General features: G+C 38.4%; 1 protein-coding gene across 2 annotated transcripts in view; it reads left to right on the top strand.

The window, feature by feature from the left end:
* The window catches only part of LOC127985654 (beta-galactoside alpha-2,6-sialyltransferase 1), a 40,185-nt gene that overhangs the window by 11,809 nt on the left and 13,111 nt on the right, over positions 1 to 15,265 (top strand). For both annotated transcript variants that reach the window (XM_052587696.1, XM_052587695.1), the window contains exons 2-6: positions 5,485 to 5,691; positions 6,161 to 6,532; positions 6,848 to 7,112; positions 7,376 to 7,473; positions 7,558 to 7,659. In XM_052587696.1, coding sequence (XP_052443656.1) covers positions 5,500 to 5,691; positions 6,161 to 6,532; positions 6,848 to 7,112; positions 7,376 to 7,473; positions 7,558 to 7,659 — 1,029 coding nt within the window. In that variant the 5' untranslated portion in view covers positions 5,485 to 5,499. The remainder of the gene's footprint in view (positions 1 to 5,484; positions 5,692 to 6,160; positions 6,533 to 6,847; positions 7,113 to 7,375; positions 7,474 to 7,557; positions 7,660 to 15,265) is intronic.

Below are 15,265 nucleotides of genomic sequence, written 5' to 3'. Positions count from 1 at the left end.
CGGCAAATGAAAAAAAAAAAAAAATGAAAGATTAGTTTTCGCTGATCGTGGATTCTGAATTCATAGCCACAGATTTCGCTTCAGATTTTGGAGTTTTGACACAAATCTCTCGTGGGGGCGGGATTAACAGTGATCTACTCTGATTGGATAGTGAGCTTTTGATGGACAGGTGCTCTTTGACCGGGAAGTACAGACCTCACTCAGTGGCACGTGCTGCGAACATTGAAAGCTCTCACGCTGATTAAATCTCTCTACCGCAAAAATTGTTTTTGACAGACAAAGTGAAAGAAGTTTATTTTAAGCTCATACACAGGTTCTACCCTGTAAAGAAGTTTATTCAAAGATTTAAATCTGACATTGATCTTACATGATCTTTTTGTTCGAGTTCTGAAGAAACTGTACACTTATTTTGGTCATGTCACTACACTCAGAAACGTTGGGATGACATTGGTGTGTTTGTCAAGTTAAGATTTTGCCAAGCTTCTCAGTAAATATGAAAAACATTATATTTGGGTATTATGACTCTGACCCCACAATTGAAAATATCAGTTATGTTATTAATTTAATTTCTTTCCTAAACAAATTTCACATTCACAAATGCAAATTCTTTGATTTGTATGCAATACGCAGTGCCTTGTATTACTAAATTTGTAAATAATATTTGTCCTTCGATCATCTCAGTCTGTCAAGATGAGCTCTCAGGAGACAGGAGCCTCTTTTACTGTCTATGTTTGGAGCGCAACAAGACCACGCCTCTTTTACTGTCTATGTTTGGAGCGCAACAAGACCACGCCTCTTTTACTGTCTATGTTTGGAGCGCAACAAGACCACGCCTCTTTTACTGTCTATGTTTGGAGCGCAACAAGACCACACCTCTTTTACTGTCTATGTAGCATTCCAATCATAGACTGTATAAAAACATGGACCTAGTGTCCGTGACGTCAACAGTAGATTCCTGAAGAGAGTTTTTGAAGCCTAAAGTGTTGAGCGAGCCGTCGCCATCTTGGCAGCGTGTCACCGCGCGACTCTCCCGGACAATCGAAAATGGCCAAAAGGGCGGGAGCTGGTTGCTGAAGCCACGCCCACCTAGCGCGACGGCTGTGACAGCAGTGGCAATTCACCTGTCAAGTGGCCACGTCTTTAATTATGCAGAACTTTAAGGGCAAAATTAGCTATATAGACCAAAATCATTTTTTGCACCAGGCTGAAAACATGTTTTTTTCTGCTGTAAAGTTGGGCATTTTAACATGGGGAGTCTATGGGATTGACTCTCTTTTGCAGCCAGCCTCAAGCGGCCAGTCGATGAATTGCAGTTTTAGTCACTTCCTTATTGGCTTCACTAGAGAGAGCGGGAGGTTGCCGCTCGATTCCAATATGCGTGTCTGTACTTCCCAGTCAGAGAGCACCTGTACATCAAAAGCTCACTATCAAATCAGAGTAGATCACTGTTAACCCTGCCCACATGAGAAGTTTGTGTCAAAACACACAAAAGAAAAACTGCGAAGCAAAAGCTAAATCTGTGGCAATGAATTCAGAATCCACGATCAGCGAAAACGAATCTTTCAAAAACATTAACAAAAATGAAGCATATTTGAGTTTCTGAAAAAATTTCTGAAAAAGTTACGTTCAGTTTTATAAAGTTACGTTCATTTTTATTGAAACAAATGTAATTGCATAAAAGAGCTTGTGCACTCCAAAGAGAAATGAAAAATTTAAACCGCATCATATCACACCTTTAAATGTTGTGCAACCAAAGTAACTCAATATAGCATTTTAAAGTGAAAGTGAAAATCTTGACATTTACCAAGTTTGGTAAACCCATACTCAGAATTGGTTCTCTGCATTTAACCCATCAAAGTGCACACTTTGTGTGCAACTTCATATATTTAACACAACAGTTTAACTGAATTCACATCAAAAGGAGGCTAGAAATGTAATCCACTACAATCAGAAATTCTCTAGTTTATTGAACATGCTTTTTTCTTCACACTAATTTGATTACTGACCTGAGCTGAACAGGACTTCAAAGTAAATATCTGACTGTTTCAAACTATTTTCTACAGTCTTCATTCAGCTGAATCCATGTACAGGTGCATCTAAAAAAAATTAGAATACCATGCAAAAGTTCTTTACTTTTTGTAATTTAATTCAAAAAAGCAAACTTTCTTATATTCTAGATTCACTGCACACAAACTGAAATATTTCGGGAGTTTTTTTTTCTGATTACGACTTACATTTAATCATTTAGCAGACGCTTTTATCCAAAGCGACTTACAAATGAGAACAATAGAAGCAGTCAGGTCAAAAAGAGAACATCAACAGTATAAAAGTGCCATGACAAGTCACAGTTAGTCTAGTATAGAACGCATAGCCAGGTTTTTTTTATTTATTTTGTTTTTTTTATTAAATGAAAAGACAAGAAAAGGAAAAGTGCTGGTGTTAGTTGGTTAAGTGCAGGCGAAAAAGATGAGTCTTCAGATGTTTCTTTAAAATGAGTAAAGACTCAGCTGTACGAATTGAGATAGGGAGTTCATTCTACCAGCTGGGCACAGTCCAGGAAAAGGTCCGTGAGAGTGATTTTGAACTTCTTTGGGATGGCACCACAAGGCGTCGTTCACTTGCAGAGCGCAAACTTCTGGAGGGAACATAAGATTTAACCAGTGAGTTTAGGTAAGTTGGTGCCGTGCCAGTGGTCGTCTTGTAGGCAAGCACCAGTACCTTGAATTTGATGCGAGAGGCTACTGGTAGCCAGTGTAACCTGATGAGGAGAGGAGTAACGTGAGCTTTTTTTGGCTCATTGAAGACAACCCTCGCTGCTGCATTCTGGATCATTTGCAGAGTACAGTACATGCAGGAAGGCCCGCCAGGAGAGCATTACAATAGTCCAGTCTAGAGAGAACAAGAGATTGGACAAGAAGTTGGGTTGCTTGCTCTGACAGGAAGGGTCTAATCTTCCTAATGCTGTATAAGGCAAACCTGCAGGACCGGGTCGTTGTAGCAATGTGGTCTGTGAAGCTTAACTGATGATCCATCATAACTCCTAGGTTTCTGGCTGTCCTCGAAGGAGTTATTGTTGACGAGCCCAACTGTATAGAGAAGTTGTGATGAAGCAATGGGTTAGCTGGAATCACCAGGAGTTCTGTCTTCGTAAGGTTAAACTGAAGGTGATGGTCATTGATCCAGCTAGAAATGTCTCTCAGACAGGCTGAAATGCGAGCAGCTACCGTCGGGTCATCTGGCTGGAATGAGAAGTAGAGTTGTGTGTCATCACCGTAGCAGTGATAAGAAAAGCCATGTTTCTGAATGACAGATCCTAAAGATGTCATGTAGATGAAGAAGAGAAGTGGTCCAAGTACTGAGCCTTGAGGAACCCCAGTAGCAAGGTGTTGTGACTTTGAAACATCACCCCTCCAAGACACACTGAAGGATCTATCAGCGAGGTGGGACTTAACCCACAGGAGAGCAGTTCCAGAGATGCCCTTCTTTCTGAGGGTGGACAGGAGAATCTGGTGATTAACAGTGTCAAAAGCAGCACACAGGTCCAGTAAGATGAGTACCGAGGATTTTGAAGCTGCTCTTGCTAGTCGCAGGGCTTTAGTAACCGAGAGCAGAGCCGTCTCAGTTGAGTGGCCACTTTTGAAGCCAGATTGGTTGCTGTCCAGGAGGTGGTTCTGTCCAAGGAACATAGAAAGCTGGTTGAACACAGCTCGCTCAAGTGTCTTTGCAATGAATGGAAGAAGGGATACCAGTCTGGAGTTTTCAAGAAGCGCTGGATTTAGAGATGGTTTCTTGAGCAGTGGGATTACCCGAGCCTGCTTGAATGCTAAGGGAAATGTTCCAGAGTGAAGAGAGGAGTTGATAATGTGAGTAAGTGAAGGTATGACTGAAGAAGAGATCACTTGAAGGAGGTGAGTAGGGATCGGATCAAGTGGACAAGTAGTAGGATGATTGGACAGGAGAATTTTGGAGACGTCCATCACTGAGAGTGGGGAGGAGGAGGATAAAGAGTGTGCGTCAGTCATTGTGTAGTTGTCCTCAGTCTGCGGTGTGGAGAATTGGTCACTGATGGATCTTGTCTTAATTGTGAAGAAAACTGCAAAGTCATCCGATGGAGGAGGTGGAGGCGGCGGATTGAGAAGAGAAGGGCACTGTTCGTATCCAGAGCAGAAAACTGAGGGAGTGGAGGAAACAAGGATGAAACCACAGCAGATAGGCGAGATGGAGAGAGTGAGCGTAGGTTCCGTCGAAAGGTGACCTGCGTTGGAGTTTGTGCCACTTCAGGAGTAAGTGCTAGGTTAGCAGTAATAAGGAAGTGGTCAGAGGTGTGCAGTGGAGCAACTGAAGAGGTGTCCACAGAGCAACAGCGCGTGTAGATGAGGTCCAGCGTGCTATCTAATCACGGCACATTTATGCTAACCATGTGCTCGGATTTGATGGTTAACATTAAACCGAGTTTATGAACATATCAATCATATGCATCTCGAAAAACAATCAGTATAGAGAACAGCCTTTCTTACAAAACGATTAAAGCAGTGATGGTGTGTCTTGTGTACATTTTATACCTGTAAAGGATGATATTAAATGAATGAGCGTTCAAGCGATGTTTCTTCACCGATGCTTTATCATGAAACTCCCGCACGCAGTGGCGCGCACCTTTTCATTCAACCAATCACACACATCCATCTCCAGCTGATAATATGCATATTAAATCGGAACGATAACTCTTATGAAAAATCCCGAAATAGTTGCAACATGTATTTTGATTAACACAGCATTTATAATATGACAGAAATTATAGAAATCAAATATAAATCAAATCAAGGAAAATGGATATTGCTAATTTTGCATCATGCCACATGAAATATATACAAGAATAAACTGAAAATAATTATAATTATGACAATTATTCAGGATACCACACATAGGTGATGGCTGAAGATCAAATTTCCATTCTTTGGATATAAGGAGACCCGTACCTCCACCCCTCCCAGTGGTACGAGGAGTACTTACAGCTTAGGAAAATAAAAAATTCAGTATCTCAAAAAAATTAAGAATATTTTCTCAAAGATCAATAAAAAAAATATTTACAAAACAGAAATGTATAATATCTCCAAAGCAGGTTTAATTACTAAATACTTAGTTTGGGATGATTGTCTTCTGGACAACTGTTAAATCAGTAGTCTTTCCCATAATTGCGGTTGCATGTTCTAAACTAGCCCAAGAGGTGCACCCAGTATGTATTTCTACTAAAAATGTATCAACCTAATCAAGCTCAAAATTTAATATTTTAATTTTTTGAGATACAGAATTTTTAATTTTCCTAGGCTCTAAGTCGTAACCATCAGAATTAAAAAAATATATAAAAATAAAGACCTTTTCCATGGTGTTCTGAGATGCACCTGTATATGCTTCTATGTATCTGCCAACTCCTTTTGCAGAGGACATCCTTTAATTTGCTAATATTGTCTGTGATTCATTATCCAGATCCCAGGAGCTGCCATGGATCGAGTTAGCCAACTTTGGCGGTTGAGGCGCCGGGCCCGTCGAGGGGCCCTGTGCATGGCGCTGTTCTGTATGACTATGGCTCTCCTTTACACCTTTTGTGCTGAAAACAGCATACCTGTCACAGATGCCATTTTCGGGGTGAAGGCGAGAACTCGAGCTCAGCCAAGAACGCACACAATTGTTAAGGTACTTCAAGGAATCTGAACACTATGTGAAGTTGGAATGAGTTCTTAAGCCTGGAAATCAGGGATTTAGCACATCTGGTTCCATTGTCCCAAAGTCAAGGGTTTTTTTAAAAACATTTTTGGTTAAATGCCTGAGCCAGACTTAAGGTCTGTGGTTAAGACAAGCTCAACTTTTGCAGTTTGTTTATAACCTACCGTAAGATTTTTACTACTGGTGATTGATAAACATTGTTTATTTGCTTCAATTATCTTAAACGAACATGTAAGAATCAAACTTTTGTTGGTCACAGAGCTTATTTTATATATTTTTCAGAGTGTAATCCAAAAGACACTGGAAAAATGTTTTTTATCAAGGGAATCATGTGTGATGCTAACTTCTGGGCTGGCCTACAAAATTATTTCATTCCTGCAAGACTATATAGTCAAATGTAAACTGCATCCTTACTGAAAGTAATGTTGATCTATTGAAGGTACTGCGGGGAACAGGAGGGTCAAAACCCATGTATTCTGACCCTCAAAAGCTTCCAGGTGTTATTCCTGGAGATCCTCAAAAGCCTATTCCCATCCTGTCGTCTTCTAACTACTCAATGGAGAGCGGTACTAAGGAACGCAACCTCAGGGGCAAACGAAGAGAGCATGGGTTATTTTACTGGCTTCTATCACAACCACTGAGGCGTGCTTTAGAGACTATTTTTGGAGGCCGACGGAGAGGAGATTTGGGAGCCACAAGTGTGGATACTGTTATTTTTGGGCCTAATGGAGCACTCGGAAAGGTCTGGAATGAAGAGATGTCAAGTAGCATGCTAGGAAAAAGGCTGAGGAAGGTGGTCCAGAATTATCAGGTGAGGGGAACTCAAAGACACATAAAATCCTTGCCATATAAAAACACAGGAACAAGCGGCAAGGACTGCAACTGCTGATCAGCAAGGCATGAAGTCTCTTCAGTTAGTATAAGGTGGCGTTTTCTATTTTACATATATAGTAGAGCTTTATCCTCAGAGTATTGATAAATCTATACCAAAATTGTTCAATTCATTTTACATAATCCTTTAAGGAAGAAAATCTTCTGAATATGTAAAAATACAAAACTGTACCTAACAATAGGTTTTACCTGCAACAAATATGATATCTATCTATTATAATCTTTTTTGTTTTAGGCAATGAATAAATATGGAGTTCGTTACTCTAGACCTGAGAGTGCAGCACGCCGTTCTAAACTCAGTGGCCCTGAACTTCTTTGTCAAATCAAGAATACGGTTCAGATTGCAACTCTAACACCAGATATGGAGCCATTTTCTGGGTTTCCTTGGGCCTCTCAGTTACCTCCACGGCAAATTAATGCTGATATCGGCCCGTTCAAGACCTGCGCAGTGGTGTCATCTGCAGGTTCTCTCAAAAACTCTGGATTAGGAAAGGAAATAGGTAATACCTAAATTTGGATCCATCAATTTAAAAAAGAGATTAGATTTCTTATGATTTTACATCACCAGACATTACTACAGTTATGTAACAAAGCATTTTGGCTTAAATTCACACACAAAATAAAATATATTAAAATAAATATATATGTAGTATATATATATATATATATATATATATATATATATATGATTGATTTAATGATTATTTTCACTACTATCAAAATTATCAGAATCATTGCTAAAAAAAACCCTCCTGAATTCTAGATGAACATGATGCTGTAATGCGGTTCAATGCTGCACCAACAACAGGCTTTGAAAAAGATGTGGGCTCTAAAACAACAGTGCGTCTGATCAATTCCCAGGTAGATTCTTTGATAACTGTTGAAAAGTTAAAATAACATGCAGTAATAAGCTCCTAAAAAACTAAATGTCTGATTATATTACAGGTAATGTCTTCTGAAGATTACCATTTCCTCTCCAGTAATTTGTACAGTGCTGGGATTTTAGTGAGCTGGGATCCAGCCCCTTTTTCCTCTGATTTACGGGAGGTAAGAACTCACTTTTCCATTTTCTAGCATTTGGGATGTTCACAAACTTCCAAAATTTCATGCTTAATTAGCAAGTTGCAACACGATGGCTTAGTTGTAGCTTTAGTATGGTTTTTGTATGGTCTGGACTGTGTGGCCAGCCGTGGATAGTTGTAATTCACTGACAGCCAATCAGATCGCAGCATTTCAGCTGAAATTATGTCACAGCCAATCAGATTTTTCTTTTTTTTCTTTTTTTTCATCTGGGTTTACAACTAAATAATAAGATTTAACAAAGCATTACAAAGTATTTTAAATGTGTGTCTTGTATTTTTGGATTACAAGACAAAGAATTATGAATAAATTATTGCTATAAAAATAAATACAGTAAAATAATAGTAGTGAATTATTACATGGTTGTATTAAAACATGAATGGTTATATTAAATGGCTTTTGAAATGTAAATAAGAGGCATTTAAATTTAACTCAAACTGGGTTAATATTCAAGTACTGAATGAAAATTGATTGAGTGATGGAATAATTTAAGTCATACTTAAGATAAATTATCAATTAAGTGTTTCCAAATCCATAGAAGCTGTAAAATATTAGTCCTAAAGGGTAGAACACCGCATTCATGAAGCAATTAATTCTTCATTCATTTTCAGCTGTATTTTTATTAAATGCTTTAAGCACTTTTTAAGATGAGTAAATATAGATCCAAAATAATTAAGTAGAAAGAAAAATAGAATTCTGACAATAAATAGACATTACAATCTCACACAGAAAAATAAAAAATCCAAATATAAAGTATATACATAAGTTAAATATTACTAAGGGGCAAAAGAATATAATTTATTTATTTTTTTCTGCCACCCATCTCTGTCTTTCCACGTCATAAAATGCAGACTCTTTCAACTCTTTCCAGGTCATCTCTTTCTGCATGCCCTGAGATTGGTTAATGGAAAACACTTTAGCAGGGCAATGAACATATTTCCCTGTTATGCCAGGAAAGCCTGTGTGTATGTGAGGACTGTTTGGACCCAAGAGGGGAGGGGGGCAAGGTCGGGAGGGAGTTCAGTTTCCTGACTGCCTGATGGATGAAGCTAGGGCTGCACGATTAATCGGATTTTAATCTCGATAATGATATCCACCTTTCTCGGTTAATTAAAAATATTCGTCACGATATTGGCCGGCTCGTTTATTTATCCTGAAACGTGTTTTTAATTTGCCATTTGCATTATCTTGCATTTCTAACAAGTCTTCACTAGCATTCATGCTTGTGGTTGCCAGATGTGTAAGCCCCAAAACAGAGCTTTTCATCTTTAAGGATACACTTTCTGCCCAGTGTTTTATTCAATTTGTGCAATCTGGCAACCCTTTGCTTGCTCACTGATGCCGGAACAAGTGCTGATGATGATGATGATGATGATGATGATGATGATGATATGAAAACATACTTAGTTTAGCATTTATTTTGAGCGCATAGTTTAGCGATCTCTCCACAGCAATATTGTGCTTACATGAAAGTGTCATATAGACAATGTGTGTTTTTTCACAAGACATTTTTACTGTTTGTGTTACCAAATGTGCCATGATCAAACTTTCACTGAGGGAGCATGTGAGCGGAGTGGAGCGGGGAACAGAGTGATAATATTTCCTTAAGAGCGCAGAGCACCTTTCTGAAGATTCCGCTCTTCTCGCTCAGCGCTGCTCGCTCAACCCAGAATGGCCTTTGGTGATTTGCTTGTTAGAGTGCGAGAATCTGTAGAGCTTGAGAATAGAAGAGCAGTTATGGAGTTCAGATATTGTTTCAACGAAGTTGCAAGCCTTATACATATTTGTAAAGTAAAAATCAAAGTTAAGAATGAGCAGGGAGAAGAAACTGAGAGGGAGTGTGGGGAGACTGTTAAAAGTTAGTAAAGATTAATATTGGAATCTGAAGCAGCCCATTGCCAGAAAGCACGAGGATGTGCTACGCAAACATGGTGCAGCAAAAGGTGAGCTAATTACATACCATAAAAAAAAAGAATAAACAGGTAGGCTAAGGTTAGCTATATTCGGTTGTAGTACGGAGCCCCGATCATAACACGCAGACAAAATCACGATCACAAATTTAGAATAGGCTATTCTGTGTTATGCTAGGACTAGCCAAATTTTTTTTGTTTAGTCAAAATTGTGGCCACAAATTAAGTATTAAATTACTTAATTAGTTTAAAAGGATTAATCTATGCTTATCATGAAATTTATTTATTATATTATCATTTAGTTATTTAATTAGTTATGAAAGATAATATATTACCCTCTAGTTAGGCTATTTTAATTAGTTATGAAAGATATGAAGCATAAAAACATACAGGCCTATGTTATAAAAATGTGACCTCTCGAAAAACAAATGTTAGAAATAACGAATTAAGCCCATTTTTCTTTTAAAGAGCCACCCAGATGGGAAATCAAAAATTACCTGTATTACAGTGTATGATGTAGCTGTCCATCAGTGTGAACAATGTGCCAAGTAATTAAACCAAAAAGTACACGATTTATAAAGTTATTGGCTTCTAAAGTAAGGAGTCATCTCTGAATCGCTGAAAAAAGTCGTTATAAATTACAAATCTTTTGCCCATCTCTATGTACGTCACTAGGAACACTTTGCATAATAACCCCCCCCCCCCCCCACACACACACACACACAAAGACGCTCAGGTTGGTGTGAGAGCATCATGTCGAGGAGACAGTGTGTTTTTAATTGTAAAGGCATGTTTATTTTTTTTTCACTGCCAAAGAATGAAGATCAGAAGAACCAATGGCTAAAATTCATTTTTACCACAATAACAGAGCAGTACAACAAATCCCTTTTGTTGTGTTCACAACATTTCACTGATGACTGCTTTTCTAATCTCGGTGAGTACAGCGGGATTTTCAAAGCGTTTGGCCATAAAAGATGGTTCATTACCAACTTTATTTAGAACAACGAACATCTCCTAATCACAACGCGAGGTATGATTATGAAGTTATGTGTTTTCTCCCGAGCGTCTTATCAGTATGTGTGCTGTCTGCAGCCTTTGTTTGTGCTGATTGTCATGTACAAACACGTCATTAAAATGAAGTGTAACAAGTGCTGCTAACAGATATTCTGTGATAAAGTAATCCATATGAAAACAATGCGATGTCCGTTTTTCACGTCTCCCTTCATTATATCTAATGTGACCACGCCCCCGCGCTGAACGCGTATTCAGATTCAAACTGAAGGCCGCGGCTTGAATACACCCACACAGAAGAAAAAGCAGCGAGACTGTTCAAGTTTTTTATTTTACTGTTTGCTTCGCGATGAGAGGAATAAGACATAATTCACCCCAAAAAGATGCTAATGCATTGTTTACCATGGAGGTCTGTGCGGAACAACCAATCAAAACTATGTTAGTTGACCAATCAGAACACAGTATGCTACCGAAAGGTGGGGTTTAAGGAAACTTAATCTTTTGAACAGCTTTGCGTGAACCGTTTGGGGATATCTGAGAATTGAGGTAATTTTAAATTTATATTTTGACAAAATTACAATGTTTTTTAACCTTGGATGGATTTAAACCTATTGTACAGGACTTATAAACCGTGATAGGAAGCTTAGAATTTTCATCTTACTGGCTCTTTAAATAATTTTATGGTCCGCCGTTTAGACCTAATAGACTGTAAGGTAATAGCCTAATAGTTTAAAATAATTTATAGTAATTTACTTAGATTGAGTTCTGCTTAACCTAATTAGCTTTTGAGTTCACATCACAAATATATAACTTTTCAAATTGTTGGAGTTAGATTAATTTCATTAAGCGAATTTCAGTTTCTTACAGGTTTTACAGGCTTAGCTGGCACGAATTGGTCAGTTCGTTACCTAGTTTTGGTAGGCCTAAATCATGGAATGAACCCTTTATATTACATAATTATTAAAATATTTTTTAATTCGAATTATATTCGGAGCTCCATAGTTATTAAATAATATCAGTTAAACTGCAGACCTAAACTCACAGCTGTATATAGGCCTTAATACAGAACTACAGATAAATAATTTTTTCCCTCTCCAGCGCCCCCAAAGGTGAAACGAGAGGGTATACGTCTATGGAGTTAGAATTGTGTCTTTATTACATGCGAGAAAATAAAAGATCTGAGAGAAAAAAAAAAGTTTGAGAGAAAAAGTTATCACACTGATAGCAAAAAAACATTTCATGAGAGAAAAAAGAATATTTGAGAGAAAAAGTTTTCATGCCAATAGCAAAAAATAATAATATTTGAGACTAAAAAAAGTTGAGAGAAAGTATTTTCTCATAGAACATAAAAAAATATACATTTGAAATTTTTTTAATTATTTCTGAGAAAAAAAATCTCTCTCAAAATACTTTGAAAAAAACTCTCAAATATATATTTTTTGCTATCAGTGTGAAAATATTTTCTCTAAAAAAAAAAAGTGTTTCTCTCGAAACGCTTTTCTTTGCTCTTGATGCAATTTCTTGCTCTCGTGTCAGGATTTTGCTTTCACTGTGAGAATTGTGTCATGGGCGGGGCCACGTTCCTATTGGCCAGTCGGGTGAGCATCGTCTTGTCTTGGGAGTCGAACTGAATCATTACACCATTGTTCGGTTCACCTGCATAGATGCCGCCTCTGCCTTATGGCTGGTTAAGTTGAGCACGGACACTACAATGTTTGGGTAAGATGATGACACACAGCTGGCTGAGCAAGTTCAGTATCACTGAAGATGAAACATTAAAAAATAGCACTCATATTCATGAATTTATGTGTATTATATTATTTGCTTGCTAATCGCCAGTGCTTTAAGTGGCCCAAAAGAGGTGCCGGTACTCTATTATAGCATATATATATATATATATATATATATATATATATATATATATATATATATATATATATATATGTTTTTTTTATGACTCCCCTCATCCCCATTGTAAAAATAAAAAAAAATAAAAAAAACAATGACAGTTGTAACAGTGCATAAATCAGACCTTAACTCTAATGAGCTTAAACTTATTTTTGTTCACAGTGCCCGAACTGTCAATCACTCCTGTACGCGTGCATCACTGACTGTCCTCATCGCAGCTGCAGCAACTTGCGCTCTCTTCATCAAGCTTTAAAACAAAAAGGGGACAAAACGGTCGTATTGTCTTCGTGCATATGGATTAATTAGATAAATAAATAAATAAATTCGTGTCTAGCCGCCTACGGTATTTTTGTTTAGAACTTAGAGAAAAGATGCTGCAGCCAATGAGCAGCCGGCGGGGGCTGGTTGCAGGACGACTCAACCTCCGCAGACAGTTTTTAATGTTTATCAGACAATAACTACTCAAGATTTTGCTTTAGTATAATTTTCGGGACAATTAGGGCCAGATTCGGGATTCTGGACAACAGTTTAGATTTCGGGACTGTCCCGAATTTTTCGGGATGTCTGTTCACCCTTCCTGAAAGAGCTGCTGCATTACTTCATTAGCTTGCGTCTGCCCTTCAAAGATATCACACAGACTTGGTAAAGAGTCAGCAAGCGAGTCATCTGATTCTAACCGTGCTGTTCTTATAATAATCAGAGTCTGAAGCCAGGAAAGCATCAGTGTAGTTCACTGACTTTGAATATCACAGAACTGAGCGAGCGCGTATCACACGTTTTCTCCGGCCACGCTGAGTTGTAATTGACAGCGGGAAAAGCGACGCAATCGCATGCGCTTTTCACTAGTGAAACTCAAGGGTTTATGGGTAATGTAGTCTCCGCTCTCGGTGAGACGAATTATGAAGCTGGCATTGTGAAGGGCGCTCTGAAAGGCGGCAGCGCAGGCTAAAGATTAAAGCCTCTATTGAAACAGATGTCTAAATGAGCGTACCGGTACGTACAATTTACCTTGTCAGCTCTAGACCTCGGCTAGATGGTAAAAAATATTTAGAATAAGCCCAGTGTAGCTGAGTTTGCGAGCTATACATGCAGTGTAGCTAAACATGTAGTGCAACAACCATACAAAGACTATCTTAAACAAAACTAGGTGGGACACTTTCAAACGGTATATCAATCACTGCTCACTACTCACTAAATAAGGCGTGAAACTATCTAAATCAAAACATTAATTTGGCATTTGATTTAAACATAGTATAAGCCAGGTGAGTTTGCAAGTTTACCTAGCATGATGGCTGGTTAGCTTTACTAGCGATTAGCAGTGCTTTAAGTGGGCCGGTACACACCGGTACTCAGTACCGCCACTTCCGAATATAGCTCTTGAGCGTACCACCACCACTCCGTGCGCCCAGAACGTGCTTTTAACGTACCGGTACGCTCATTTAGACATCTGTTTCAATAGAGGCTTAAATCTTTAGCCTGCGCTGCCGCCTTTCAGAGCGCCCTTCACAATGCAAGCTTCATAATTCGTCTCACCGAGAGCGGAGACTACATTACCCATAAACCCTTGAGTTTCACTAGTGAAAAGCGCATGCGATTGCGTCGCTTTTCCCGCTGTCAATTACAACTCAGCGTGGCCGGAGAAAACGTGTGATACGCGCTCGCTCAGTTCTGTGATATTCAAAGTCAGTGAACAACACTGATGCTTTCCTGGCTTCAGACTCTGATTATTATAAGAACAGCACGGTTAGAATCAGATGACTCGCTTGCTGACTCTTTACCAAGTCTGTGTGATATCTTTACAGGGCAGACGCAAGCTAATGAAGTAATGCAGCAGCTCTTTCAGGAAGGGTGACCAGACATCCCGAAAAATTCGGGACAGTCCCGAAATCTAAACTGTTGTCCAGAATCCCGAATCTGGCCCTAATTGTCCCGAAAATTATACTAAAGCAAAATCTTGAGTAGTTATTGTCTGATAAACATTAAAAACTGTCTGCGGAGGTTGAGTCGTCCTGCAACCAGCCCCCGCCGGCTGCTCATTGGCTGCAGCATCTTTTCTCTAAGTTCTAAACAAAAATACCGTAGGCGGCTAGACACGAATTTATTTATTTATTTATCTAATTAATCCATATGCACGAAGACAATACGACCGTTTTGTCCCCTTTTTGTTTTAAAGCTTGATGAAGAGAGCGCAAGTTGCTGCAGCTGCGATGAGGACAGTCAGTGATGCACGCGTACAGGAGTGATTGACAGTTCGGGCACTGTGAACAAAAATAAGTTTAAGCTCATTAGAGTTAAGGTCTGATTTATGCACTGTTACAACTGTCATTGTTTTTTTAATGTTTTTTTCTTTTTACAATGGGGATGAGGAGAGTCATAAAAAAAAAAATATATATATATATATATATATATATATATATATATATATATATATATATATATATATATATATATATATATATATATATATATATATATATATATATATATATATATATATATATATATGCTATAATAGAGTACCTGCACCTCTTTTGGGCCACTTAAAGCACTGGCGATTAGCAAGCAAATAATATAATACACATAAATTCATGAATATGAGTGCTATTTTTTAATGTTTCATCTTCAGTGATACTGAACTTGCTCAGCCAGCTGTGTGTCATCATCTTACCCAAACATTGTAGTGTCCGTGCTCAACTTAACCAGCCATAAGGCAGAGGCGGCATCTATGCAGGTGAACCGAACAA

This window comes from Carassius gibelio, chromosome B21 (assembly GCF_023724105.1).
Source record: "Carassius gibelio isolate Cgi1373 ecotype wild population from Czech Republic chromosome B21, carGib1.2-hapl.c, whole genome shotgun sequence".
Lineage (NCBI taxonomy): Eukaryota > Metazoa > Chordata > Actinopteri > Cypriniformes > Cyprinidae > Carassius > Carassius gibelio.
Note: the sequence above shows the minus strand (reverse complement) of the source record. Positions and strands in the feature narration are given on the sequence as shown.